Source organism: Urocampus carinirostris, chromosome 4, assembly GCF_059441175.1.
Source record: "Urocampus carinirostris isolate Australia breed hairy pipefish chromosome 4, RoL_Ucar_1.0, whole genome shotgun sequence".
NCBI lineage: Eukaryota > Metazoa > Chordata > Actinopteri > Syngnathiformes > Syngnathidae > Urocampus > Urocampus carinirostris.
The window spans coordinates 13,151,824-13,165,148 of NC_142352.1; the positions used below are offsets into that span (position 1 = coordinate 13,151,824).

At 39.9% G+C, this 13,325-nt stretch overlaps 1 protein-coding gene across 1 annotated transcript in view; it reads left to right on the forward strand.

Moving 5' to 3' along the window:
* The first annotated feature begins 2,632 nt into the window (after positions 1 to 2,632).
* strc1 (stereocilin 1) overlaps positions 2,633 to 13,325 on the forward strand; it is a 66,949-nt gene continuing 56,256 nt past the window's right edge. The window contains exons 1-3 of the mRNA XM_088333172.1: positions 2,633 to 2,666; positions 6,956 to 7,612; positions 7,696 to 7,720. Coding sequence (XP_088189298.1) covers positions 2,633 to 2,666; positions 6,956 to 7,612; positions 7,696 to 7,720 — 716 coding nt within the window. The remainder of the gene's footprint in view (positions 2,667 to 6,955; positions 7,613 to 7,695; positions 7,721 to 13,325) is intronic.

The following is a 13,325-nucleotide window of genomic DNA, read 5'->3' on the forward strand; positions in this document are numbered from 1 at the left end:
TTTGCCGGAGATCAAAGAGATCAAAGCCAGGAGAGAAAGCTTACCACGTGTTGTGAGTCATCATTTTATTCATATTTAGTTTCTTTTGTCTTTTATTAGCATATTTGGTATTGGAGTAACCCAAAAGTAATTGAAAGTAATCCAGTTACAATACTGCAATATTATGGTACTTGGATTACATTACATTAACAACAGGTAACTAGGAACTGTATCGGATTCCATTTTAAAGGTAGCCTTCCCAATCTTGATGTGAGGCCTATTCAGCAGCAAGTGGAAGCAGATGTGTCAGTCCTGAAGCCCGTCTGCTGTTTCCTGACAGGACTCGGGTTTCCGAAGACACGACTTCAATCAACGCTGCCGTTGAATATTTCATGTTTTAACAATCTTGTTTCACAGCTTTCATTCCGTGACCGCCTTTATCCCACCCCACCTGTTTGCTGTTGTGTCCTTAAAGTGGGAGTCAACCCAAACCACTTGAGAATAATGTGATGTGTGCCCTTCATTCAGTAAGTTAAACCTTCATTATTTTTGTGTTTTTAGACCATGAGTTAAGCAGCATCGTTTTCTTACGTCCCCTTTCTTTCAAACACGATAACGAAATAGTGAATGCTATCTATCTACCCTGGTCATATCCCTCGAGAGGGGTGACCAACGGCAAGACAAAGACATACAAAAAGGAAAAATAAAAAAAGGAAAAAGTAGCAAAAAAACACAAAAAATTTTTGGACCATGGCCAACCCAAATGCCCAAACACCCAAACAAGTTAAGCACCCAAGTTGGTCATGCTTTCGTCCCTCCAGATGAAACGGGACACAAGAAAGCAGCCATGTCACTCGGGTCAGGGTGACACAACACACTCTTTGTTCAACAGCCGGCCCGACAGCTTTCACTGGTTTACCCCTGCTGCATCATACCGGTGCCCTGCCTATCCCTTAGAAAACGTCCAAACATCCCACTATCCTTTCACAACACCTCTCCACTCATTTCTATCACCAACAAGTCAATCATGGCTTTCCTCTTGGTCTCCTTCCATTGACTTCCGCTCTGTAGATCCTCTTCAACATTCGCTCCTCATCCATCCTCTCCATGTGTCCAAACCAAAGCATTCACAATGTATTTATTTTTTAAAATCTAAGTACAATCCATCATCAGATGGACCAAAGAGTTGTTTTTCTCATCAATCTTTTTCACGTTAATTCGGATCTATTCGGACAACTTTATGATTGTTTTCAGTCTCTGACAACTGGTACCATGAGTGGCCGAGTGATTACACAGTTGATTCAGGCTTGATATTGTTATTATTACTACTGTTATTATTTGACAAAGCTGCAAGAACACGGATCTCTCTTTCTCTCAACCTATTACTCTCTTCTATTTTTTTACTCTTTCCTCTCCCTATCTTTCTCTTTCCTCTATTTCTCTATATCAATCTTCCTTTCACTCTCTTCCACTATTTCTCTGCTTTTTGAATTCTATTTCTTGATCTTTTCCTTTTTTCTGTCTCTTTCTTGGTATTTCTTCTTCTGTCTCTCATGGCTGGTTAAAATGAGTAGCGTCATCTCTTCGATGTTTTCTTATCATTAAATGGCAAATGGTCTGCATTTATATAGCGATTTTTAAGTCAATGAAGACCTCCCAACGTGCTTTACAATGTGCTTCACACTTATCCATTCACAGATACACTCACACACCGATAGGGAGTCATCCATGGAAGGCTCCTACCGGCTTATTGGGGGCATTATGTATTCAGTGTCTTGCCCAAGGACACTTTGACATATAACACGGAGGGAATCAAACCTGTGACCTCTTGATCCTAAGACGAGCGCTCTACTTCCTGAGCTAATGCAAGTTTATATTAGACAAAAGAATTGATTGAAACTGAAAAGATTGAAACTATAAAGGCTAAAACAATATAGTAGCATCATCTCATCTCAACGCTTATCCTCAGTAGGGTCGCGGGGGTGCTGGAGCCCATCCCAGCAATCATCGGGCAGTGGGCAGGGGACACCCTGAACTGGTTGCCAGCCAATCGCAAGGCACACAGGGACAGACAACTCGGAAACCCACGCAAGCACGTGGAGAACATACAAACTCCGCACAGGAAGTCCGGCAGCTGGATTTGAACCCACACAGGAGGTTCCCAAGACCTTAGTACTGTGCCGCACACGCGCTAACCACTGCGCCGCAGTGCTAGCAGCATAATATAGTTTCAAAATCGATGAAATTTCTTCACTGTTAATGGTAATATATAATTGAGATTCTGAAGGATAGGAGCCGAAAGAGTAGGCTCTTTTCAGTGAGCTGAGCCGAAAAAGCCGGTTCTTCAAGCCTACATTTCTATCTATCTATTTCTATCACTACTAAGTGAGTCCCGCCCATCTCTGAAGAAAGCAGGGATGTGATTGGCCACAACACATCATTGTTGCCTCTCTACTGAAGTGGGCAGGTCACAAAATGCATAAAACTACAGAACAGGTGCACTAGTGTAGAGTTGTGGCTTGGACTAACTAGGAACCCTGTTCATCATGGAAGGCAGATACCATAACTGGACACCGACGTAACAATCTTGTTGCCTGGTTATATCTAAATTATTTTCTTTTTCTTTTAAAGTGCCACTCGTTAAATACAAACCATGCAGTCTGCTTTGACGATGTACATCCTATTAGGTAAGTACAGACTATAACGTTCTTGTAGGATTGTGTTTATTAGCAGGGTTGGGTTGGGTTACTTTAACTGGATTACTTTCAATTACTTTTGGATTACTCCAATAGCAAATACGCTAATAAAAGACAAAATAAACTAAATATGAATAAAATGATGACTCACAACACGTGGTAAGCTTTCTCTCCTGGCTTTGATCTCCGGCAAAACGAACATAAAATGCGACAGAAACAAAATGAAAATAAATCCAAACAGCTTGCCAACATCCTTTTTGCCGTTCCATGTGTTCCGTTCCTCCCCAAGCCTGCACAAAATTTAGTCATTTTATTCATATTTAATTTCTTTTGTCTTATTAGCATATTTGGTATTGGAGTAATCCAAAAGTAATTGAAAGTAATCCAGTTAAAGTAACCCTACCCAACCCTGTTTATTAGTAATGTATTTCTTATTTGCTACTATTGATATTAGAATTGTGAAACACTGTATCTCAGGCATATCCAACTCAGTTACTTACAATAATAGCAATACTACGAATTATAATAAGAATACTTATAATATTAATAAGCAGTCATTGAATCGTATATTTAATGCATAAAATGTACATTTCTACTTTTCTCTTCAACACATCAAGGTTGTTAAAATGGATCGATGAAAAACGGAAATAAAGAGATTTAATACTAATGGTGGGGAATATATAATATTAATCATCTCACCATTATAACCAGGGTTGGGTAGGGTTACTTTAACTGGATTACTTTCAATGACTTTTGGATTACTCCAATACCAAATATGCGAATAAAAGACAAAAGAAACTAAATATGAATACAATGACTAGAATTTTGTGCAGGCTTGGGGAGTAACGGAATACATGGAAGGGCAAAAATGATGTTGGCAAGCTGGTTGGATTTGTTTTCATTTGGTTTCTGTCGCATTTCATGTTCGTTTTGCCGGAGATCAAAGCCGGGAGAGAAAGCTTACCACGTGTTGTGTGTCATCATTTTATTCATATTTAGTTTATTTTGTCTTTTATTAGCATATTTGGGATAGGAGTAATCCAAAAGTAATTGAAAGTAATCCAGTTAAAGTAACCCTACCCAGCCCTGCATTTTATGTTAGATTTGCCGGAGATCAAAGCCAGGAGAGAAAGCTTACCACGTCTTGTTAGTCATCATTTTATTCACATTTAGTTTCTTTTGTCTTTTATTAGCATATTTGGTATTGGAGTAATCCAAAAGTCATTGAAAGTAATCCAGTTAAAGTAACCCTACCCAGCCCTGCATTTTATGTTAGTTTTGCCGGAGATCAAAGCCAGGAGAGAAAGCTTACCACGTCTTGTGAGTCATCATTTTATTCACATTTAGTTTCTTTTGTCTTTTATTAGCATATTTGGTATTGGAGTAATCCAAAAGTCATTGAAAGTAATCCAGTTAAAGTAACCCTACCCAACCCTGATAATAACAAAACCAACTGAAAGTAGATCAATTCGAGAAAAGATGGAAGCTCATCACACAATTTTTACTTGATGTCTAAACACCTCACTTTTTATTTTATTTATTTTATTTACATTTTGTTGTTGTTGTTTCTTTTGTTATTTATGGGTATGTCAATTGTATACATTTTTTGTTTGTGTTGCTGTATGATGGAGGAATCAAACCTCTGTCAAAGTGTGTGTGAGAAAATAAAATGTTGTATAAAAAAACACTAGGAATAATAATAATAATTTTAACAGGTAAAATGAATTATAAGCTTCAGATAGACAAATAAGGCAATTTAAGATGGTTGTAGGTCGCAAGTTTGACCACAAGAGGGAAGTACAGACGTTATCCTACTTACGAACGAGATAGGTCCTGGGCAATCGTTCGTAAGTTGAATTTGTTCGTATGTTGCTTCAGTGCTATATTTTGTATGGACTGTATGCTTAAGGTTTATATAAGTGTGTTTAAGGCTTTGATAAGTAACTTCTATTGTTTTGTACTAAAAAAATAAACATTTCATGAGATAATATACTTAGTAAGGTAAATAAAGTGAGGTTTTACTTATTTCTGGGACTTGTGCTTCAAGAAGTCCTCCTCCAAGGTCAAAGGTGGCAGACAAAAAAGTTTTACGACCATTCTCTCAACCACATCAAGCTTTCTTATTCCGCTTTCATTTCAAAAGACACGGCTCGCCTCTTCTTTACAATTGACACCAACCATATTTAGTGGATGCACGAGATATTAAACAGGAAAAAAGTTCTTAGTGCGCTGGAGATACAGTATAGATTTTTTACACACGAACTACAAAGAGGATGCCGTATTTCTTCTTTGGGGTGGATGCTGGGTGATCTCTCAAAGCGCCACACGACGGAAAAAAGCACTACAGTACTGTCCTGTAATCGGAAAAAGATGCACACAATACAAAATCTAATTTACAGCAATATCCGGATATTTTTCGACATCCCCCCAAAAATCTTCTTATCTACAGACAGAGAAAGAGACAAAGAGGAACAAAGAAAGAGAAAACGAGAGACAGAGAGAGAGAGAGAGAGCTACAGAAAAAGGGAGGAAGAGAGAGAGAGAATAGGAGAAAGAGAAGAAGAAAGCAAGAGAGAAAAGAGAGAGGAAGGATAAAAAGAGAGATCAAAAGAAGGTAAAAAGACACAGAGAAAGAGACAAAAAAGAACAAAACAAGACAAAAAGGGAGACGGAAAGAGTAAAAGAGAGCAGTAGAAAGTGAGAGAGAGAGAGAGAGAGAGAGAGAGAGAGAGAGAGAGAGAGAGAGAGAGAGAGAGAGAGAGAGAGAGAGAGAGAGAGAGAGAGAGAGAGAGAGAGAGAGAGAGAGAGAGAGAGAGAGAGAGAGAGAGAGAGAGAGAGAGAGACCTGGCTTTGGCAACATCAAGTGGACATATTTCAACCTGCGTCTCAATTTTCTCTTGCGCTTCCCTCAGCATTGTTCCTCTTTGTCTCGATCCAATCCCTTAGTGGGCCTGAACCGGCCCGCGGGCCACTTGATTGGCACCCCTGCTCTACACTTTTATAGGGAGAGATCTGTCTCAAAACAAATACGGTATATTCACAATTTACTCGATCTGAAAGATCATTGATTCGTTGATCCTCCATCACCAAACATATATTTCATTCTTATCCCTTGTTAAAAAGTAACTCTATAATAGGTTTCCTTTTAACAAATACAAGTACTGTACTTTATAAACATATTTTTTTACAATTAACTTTGTCAAATTATAATCTTAAAACTAATCTTGACGTTTTATTGAACAACTGTATGGATTAAGGACACAATCCACTTTACCTTACATGATACTTTTTGCCACCATTATGTGGACATTATGGAAAACTGCATTTACCTTTGGGTTCTGTGCTATAAAAATCATAAATTTTCCCATTATCAAATATTTTTGAAAACGTACCATTAGGGAGCGGCAAAGATGTGGTTCCAGGGAAAGTTTATGATGTGGAGAAGTCCAAATTTGTTGGCCATAGAAAGCATCTTCTTCTGTTTTACCAATCAAAATGCAGAACACCAGGCACAAAGAAAATTTGCTGACAGCCATAAGTAAACTCAATACAGCAAGGCATTGCTGTACTGTATTCTAAATGTGGTTTGGAATGCAATTTATTTAAAATAAAGATAGGATATCTTACACCAAGAAAAAAACAAGACAATCCCTTTGTTTTTGCGTCAGGTGCGTCTCCCCCTAAAGTTTGGGAAATAAAAACTTTTACTGATCTAAATAATTATTTATTTATGACCCAAGAACAAACCCAATTTACAAAGTCAAGTATTTGTTGAACAAATACAAGTACTGTACTTTATAAACATATTTTTTTACATTTTAACTTCTGTACTGTCAAATTATGATTTAAAATTAATCTTGACGTTTTTTGAACAACTGTACATGATACCTTTGCCACCATCATGTGGACGTTATGGAAAACTGCATTTACCATTGGGTTCTGTGCCACAGAAATCACTTTTTTTTTTTTAAATGCCATTAGGGGACGGCAAGTTTAGCATGTGGCAAGTTTTAGCATGTGGAGAAGTCCAACTTTGTTGGCGATAGAAAGCATCTTCCTCTGTTTTGCCAATCAAACCGCAGAACACAATGCACAATGAAAATCCACCAACTAGCAAAACAGCGATACAGCAAGGCCTTACTTCACTGTATTCATACGCGGTTTATAACAAAAGTTATTTAAATAAAAGATATGACCTCTGATAACAGCAAAAATGAAGTAATACTATACATTTCTATCAATCAACTTGACATGAATGCGTCTTTATTTTTTTTTTGCAGCAATGCTCAGTGAGGCCAATCCAGTGAGTCCACAACCCAGACTAATACAACGAAAAACGAGCCAGACCACCAGGTTAGAAAGCGACATTTTAACAGCTGTACACCAGATTCACTACTTCTCTGGTGAAAGTACAAATACACGCAGCGCCAATGCTCCATCCAGCAGTTTCAACGGTGTTCTGACCGACCTGGCCGCTCTCTTCCAACCACTTCTAAGAGAAGGTCTCTTGGATGACCTCCCCCAGACCATGATTTGCATTTTATCTGAGAGAAATGACTGTGGCACAAAAGCAGAGCTGGCTAAAATGGTTTCTCTGGAGTTAGCCCAACCACTGCTGATGTTCTTATCATCGCTTCCATCCCAGACGTGCTCTCTCTCTGCAGCAGATGCAGATCACAGTACAGGGAACGCCTACCTTAGAGCCGAGGATCGGGAGACTATGACCGGTTTTCAGCAAACGTTTTTGGCAATCCTTAAAGTTCTACCTCTATCTGAGAGTTTAGTCAGTGCATTGAGTGGCGTGGTGGATGCTAGTCTGACCTACATCTCCAACATCATGGCAGCTTTAATCCAAGTACCAATGGACTATGTGACGATAGCATTGCAGTTGGGGATAAGAATTCCATCTCCGCATGAAAGGGAAACCTGCAATCAAGGTAGAGTGTCTTTTTGTATTGTTTAGCAATGTTTTCATCGGATTTGCTCATTTCAAATAACCCTTTTTGTTGTTGTTCTTCAGGAAATCTCATGCAACTCATAATGTGGTAAGTGAGAAATTTACTCAACGAATACATTCATATGAATTTGTAATGATCAGGGTTGGGTAGGGTTACTTTAACTGGATTAGTTTCAATTACTTTTGGACTACTCCCATACCAAATATGCTAATAAAAGACAAAATAAACTAAATAGGAATAAAATGATGACTCACAACACGTGGTAAGCTTACTCTCCTGGCTTTGATCTCTTTGATCTCCGGCAAAACTAATATAAAATGCGACAGAAACAAAATGAAAATAAATCAGCGAACAGCTTGCCAACATCATTTTTGCCGTATTCCGTTACTCCCCAAGCCTGCACAAAATTTAGTAATTTTATTCATACTTAGTTTCTTTTGTCTTTTATTAGCATGTTTGGTATTGGAGTAATCCAAAAGTAATTGAAAGTAATCAAGTTAAAGTAACCCTACCCAACCCTGGTCATGATTACTGATGCCGGGCACTCGAGTCTACTCTGTTGGCGGCAATGGCCTCGGACGCTGATTGGTTGCTGTTTCTTTTTTAAACCCCTGCCTTCCTGTCAACGATTGTCAGTTCGTCTGCAAACCTCAGCCCCACGCTAGGCAAGCACTTTTTGACTCCTGACTCCATCCTGTCCTGTTTCCCGTTTGTTTCCCGGCACCGACCTCTCTTATGAACTCGTTTACGTTTCTGCTCCTCCGTCCCGGCCATCGACCTGTTTTTTTCCCCGCTCTCGACACTGCCTTCGCTCGCCACGGAAGTGCCACTTCCGCGTTCCAAGCGATCTGCTAGCCGTGACTGACGATCACCGGATCGTGGGTGCAAGCCCTTACCTCCTTCTAAATAAAACTGAGTAAAACGAACGCAAGTGGGTCCTGTCTCCGTTTCTGGTCTTTGACAGAATTTGGATTTGCAGTTTTTCTGGATCGTAACGTAGTTCTAATAGTAATCCCTTTGAGGAGCTGTCAACTTTCGATGAGGGGGGGCGATACTGGGAGATCAAAGTCTAGTCAAAGTTAGCTTTTGTGTCAATTCTGCAGCTAAAACAGAGAATTGAAATTGCCTTTCTCTTAACCATCCGTGTCTATAAAATAACAAAACACAAAGACAAACATGTAGACGGTATGGCGGATAAATAGACAGTGCGCGCGTAAGTCATAAAGTGCATAGTGGTACTTTGTACACAAAAAGTTCTGAGTTGTAAAGCAAATGTTGTTGGGAATCAAATATCAAAATGTACCGTTTACCAAATTGCTCGGATTAGTTATCTGACTCTATTAACCAAACACAACCTGCATTCACCCAACAATTTATGCGCACTTGTTTCTTGAGGGAAAAGATGAACAGGAAGCCGACATTTCCACACGGGGGCAGATTTGATTTCACTAACAATTTAACTAAGTATACTCCATCAAAAATGGCCGAATTAGCGACATTGGAGTCTCTGGGAAGACTTTTTTCTCAAGTCCTTTAGCTTTCTCCTATTGGACATCTTCCCCCCACATAATGGCGTGCCGACTCCTCCCATGGGCACGCCGAGGAAGCCCCCTGGGCTTCACCATCTTGTTGTCTGGGGTACTCAAAACAACACCGAGCGTTTCTACGTCATCAGGGCGTTTCTGCGTCACCAGCATTTGGATGTGCTGATTATCAAATCAGCCGTACGTCCCGTTCCTGCCGTTCCTGTAAACAACATTTTCCACCAGGGTGCCCTGACCTTGCACCACAGCCCAGTCATTGAATATATTTTGCATTAAATGGCGGCAGTAGCTCAGGAGGTAGAGCGCTCGTCTTGGGATCAAGGGATCCCAGTTCGAATCCCGGCTCATCCGTGTTACATGTCCTTGGGTAAGACACTGAACCCCTAATACCCCCAATAAGCAGGTTAGCCCCTTACATGGCTGCAAGGCCGCTATTGGAAAATGTGGAGCACATTGTAAAGCGCTTTGGGAAGTCATTGACTTGAAAAGCGCTATATAAATGCAGATCATTTCATTTCATGTAATATGTATTCAATCGTATAAAATCCTTTATAGTCCAATATATAAAATCCTTCAATGTACATGATTGTGCAATGAACAAGGTTAGCTTATTTTGGTACTGTAGTTTCCATTTGTCGAAAAAAAAATTAAAAAGGGGAGAGTCAGGCTCTAGGGGAAGCGGCCAATGGAGAGAGAGTGGCTTTGAGGAAGGATGTATCTATCCGATCCAAGTAAATACATGGTAGTATATATCCTTAGCGAACTGATACCGACAGTTTTTGCTTGGAAATGTCATGATCATTGAGCGATTGAACCAATTGAATGGAAAAAGTTATTAGTTACTAGTTACTTCATTTAAAAAGTAGTTCGGTCACCCCCTAGATCACTAACACCCTAAAGTAACTCATTACTTTGAAAGTAACTAGTTACGAGTTACCAAGTACACTAGCATTGAAGATGACCCCCTACAACTGTCTTAAAATCGCCAAATAATAAAATAAATGGAAGAAAATGGGTACACCAACTTATGTAAACAACAAACGCTTGTGCAATCTTGAGAGCTTGCAAATGAACCTAGCCGAGATACTCCATATCCATTTTGTCTTTATTTCTAAGTCATGTCCAAGATGTTTTGTTTTTTCCTCTGTGCATGGTGTATTGCAAAAAAAATAAATCCAAATAAAAAGAGCAAAATTCAGCATAGTTTTACCGTGAATTCTGTGCTCTAGTATTCCCCATTGATTATGTTATCCACACCTTGCCTACCGTTTGCTACTGGTGATACACCACCAAATTTGCGTTAATAAACTGACACCCTGATTTCAGGATTTTCTTTTATCATTGTAATTACGGCTTAAATGTGATTATATACGGTAGGGAGGATATCTCCATGAATAAAAAATTACTTTAGAAAAACATGGAAAATCAGTGTCTCAAGTGTTTTTGTCTCCACATGATCATTCGGATTCAGATTCAGATTCAGATATACTTTATTGTCATTCTTGTACACGTGTACACAGAACGAAATGTCGATACATCTGACTCGCACAGTTTCCTTGAATGTACAGATATAAATAAAATGTTGTATTGATTTGGAGTATTGAATTACTAATAATATACTAAATAATTATAGCTATGTATAGTATTATACAGTAGTGCAAAGAGTGCAAGAGGAGCAGCCAACCAGATGTGAAAAATGAGCAGTCAGGTAAACAAGTCACTATACAATAACAATAACACTGACCTAATGGTAAAGTTCAGGTCTCATCTGACTGTTGGCTCTTTGTGTCAAGTACAGTGGAACCTTGGTTCTAGACCATAATCCGTTCTAGAACCCTGTTCGAAAACCGATTTGTTCGATCACCGAAATCATTTTTCCCATTAAAAATAATGTAAATCGTTTTAATCCGTTCCAACACCCTGAATGTTTACCTTGAATGTTTAACGTAGACATAAAGCTAACCCAGGCTAATCGTACGTTCGCGCTATCGCAATCTTCCGTACGAAAGATTACGCTAACATGAACGTGTAAAAATAAAAAAATCAGGTCAATTACAAGTCATTTAGCAACCGGGTCTCCACAACAAGTGGTGAGCGGTTCATTGGAAAGGGGGCTCCGTTCCAACACCCTGAATGTTTACCTTCAATGTTCAACGTAAACATAAAGCTAACCCAGGCTAATCGTACGTTCGCGTTATCGTAATCTTCCGTACGAAAGTTTACGCTAACATGAACGTGTAAAAATAAAAAAAAAGGATAAAGAAAATAATTATGCGTAGGATTCCTTACCTTTGTGGTGGTCAGCAGAAGGCGCAGGTGGACAGTGGGGTATTCCCTAGCAAGATCAGACACTCGCACACCTCCTTCATATTTTGCTATTACAGTGGAACCTCGGTTCTCGACCATAATCCGTTCCATTTCTTTGTACGAAAACCGATTTGTACGATCACCAAAGCCGTTTTTCCCATTAAAAGTAATGTAAAATTGTTTTAATCCGTTCCAACACCCTGAATGTTTATCTTGAATATTTAACGTAAAGCTAACCCAGGCTAATCGTACGTTCGCGTTAGCGTAATCTTCCGTATGAAAGATTCCCCTAACATGAACGTGTAAAAATAAAAAAATCAGGTCGTTTACATGTCATTTAGCACCCGGGTCCCCACAACAAGTGGTGAGGGGTTAAAGGATAAAGCAAAGAATCATGAATAGGATTTCTTACCGGTCGGCAGAAGCCATGCTGTATTCCTGAAAGACGGGAAACTCGCACACCTTCTTCATATTTTGCTATTATTTCTTTCTTAAATGCAATAGTTGTACGCACTACTCCTCTTTTTTCACCTGTAGCAACTTTGCTGCTTGCACCGACCTTCTTCTGAGGCATAATTAGGGGTTAAAACACTCCCTTCACCGCTTTTGAAAAACGAAAACAGAAAAGGAGTGCGAGTTGCCGTGACAACAGTTCTTCACGAGGGGTGGGGGCAATCTACACTCGTACGCCGCTCAGCGTCGCCCCTAGCGTACTGGCGTTCGAACTCCGATTTTTTTGAACGAAAAGCGAAGCAAGAATTTCTCGAAATTTTTGGTCGAGAACCGATTTGTTCGAACTGAGAGGCGTTCGAAAACCGAGGTTCCACTGTATTAAGCTTGATATGTGTCAGTTGTCATCTAACTAGCTGCCCTATATATCCATCAAGTGATAGGATAAAAGATAAAAAGCTTATATACTTTAAATATCATGCCACCATCCACCACTATTACCTCTGTGATAGACTGGTACATCATGATCCACGTAACGACCACCTCTGCTCTAAAACATGCATTCAAGGACAAGTATTAGACACCTCTGCCCTCAAATCTTTTGTTAGCTTCTACGGCTAAGTCCTGTTACCTGGGAAACCCGCCTGCGCTATCGCTCTTTGTTGAATCTTGCTTAGCCACTTACTCCTCACTCGAAGTAATTGCTGTCAAGATTTGTCAATAGGCTTGCAGAGTGTGCTCTTTCTGAGGCACTGCAGTGAATGTGGTTCAAAATTGTTAGTATCGTAACCACGAGAATAGTCGTTGTTAACCTGGGTTTGATCAAACCCTAGGGTTTCGTAGAGTCAGTCTCAGGGGTTCATAGGAGCCTCTGGTGCTGAAGTCAAGACACACTGACTTATTGTCTATACGAGATGGCATATCTTGCTTGGCCATCACTGGCTGCAGATGATCATATAACATTGCAAGGCTCATCAGTTCTGTGTGGAATTTAGCACACTGAGGATAGATAGATAGATAGATAGATAGATAGATACTTTATTCATCCCCATAGGGAAATTCACACTTCCAGCAGTCTACCCCGTTGTTTATTAACAGATTAACATGATGCCCTAGGGGTGCTTGTAGCGGAGTGGATGACGTCACGCTAGTCCAAAAGTTCGACATCCCTGCGGCAGATGGAAATCTTTTCTTTGTGAAAATCCAGGGATACACCACCTCGTGTTAGCAAGTCCGCCTCCTCTCCGATTCCCCCCGGCTTTCGTGTCTCTGTATAGCGGCATTGAAGCCGGATAGCTCCGGGTAGCTCCGGGTGGCTACACGTTAGCGTCCGGAATGCTAAACGTGAGCCACGTTTCCGCAAAACACAGTAACTGCGCTCCCTGTGCGCT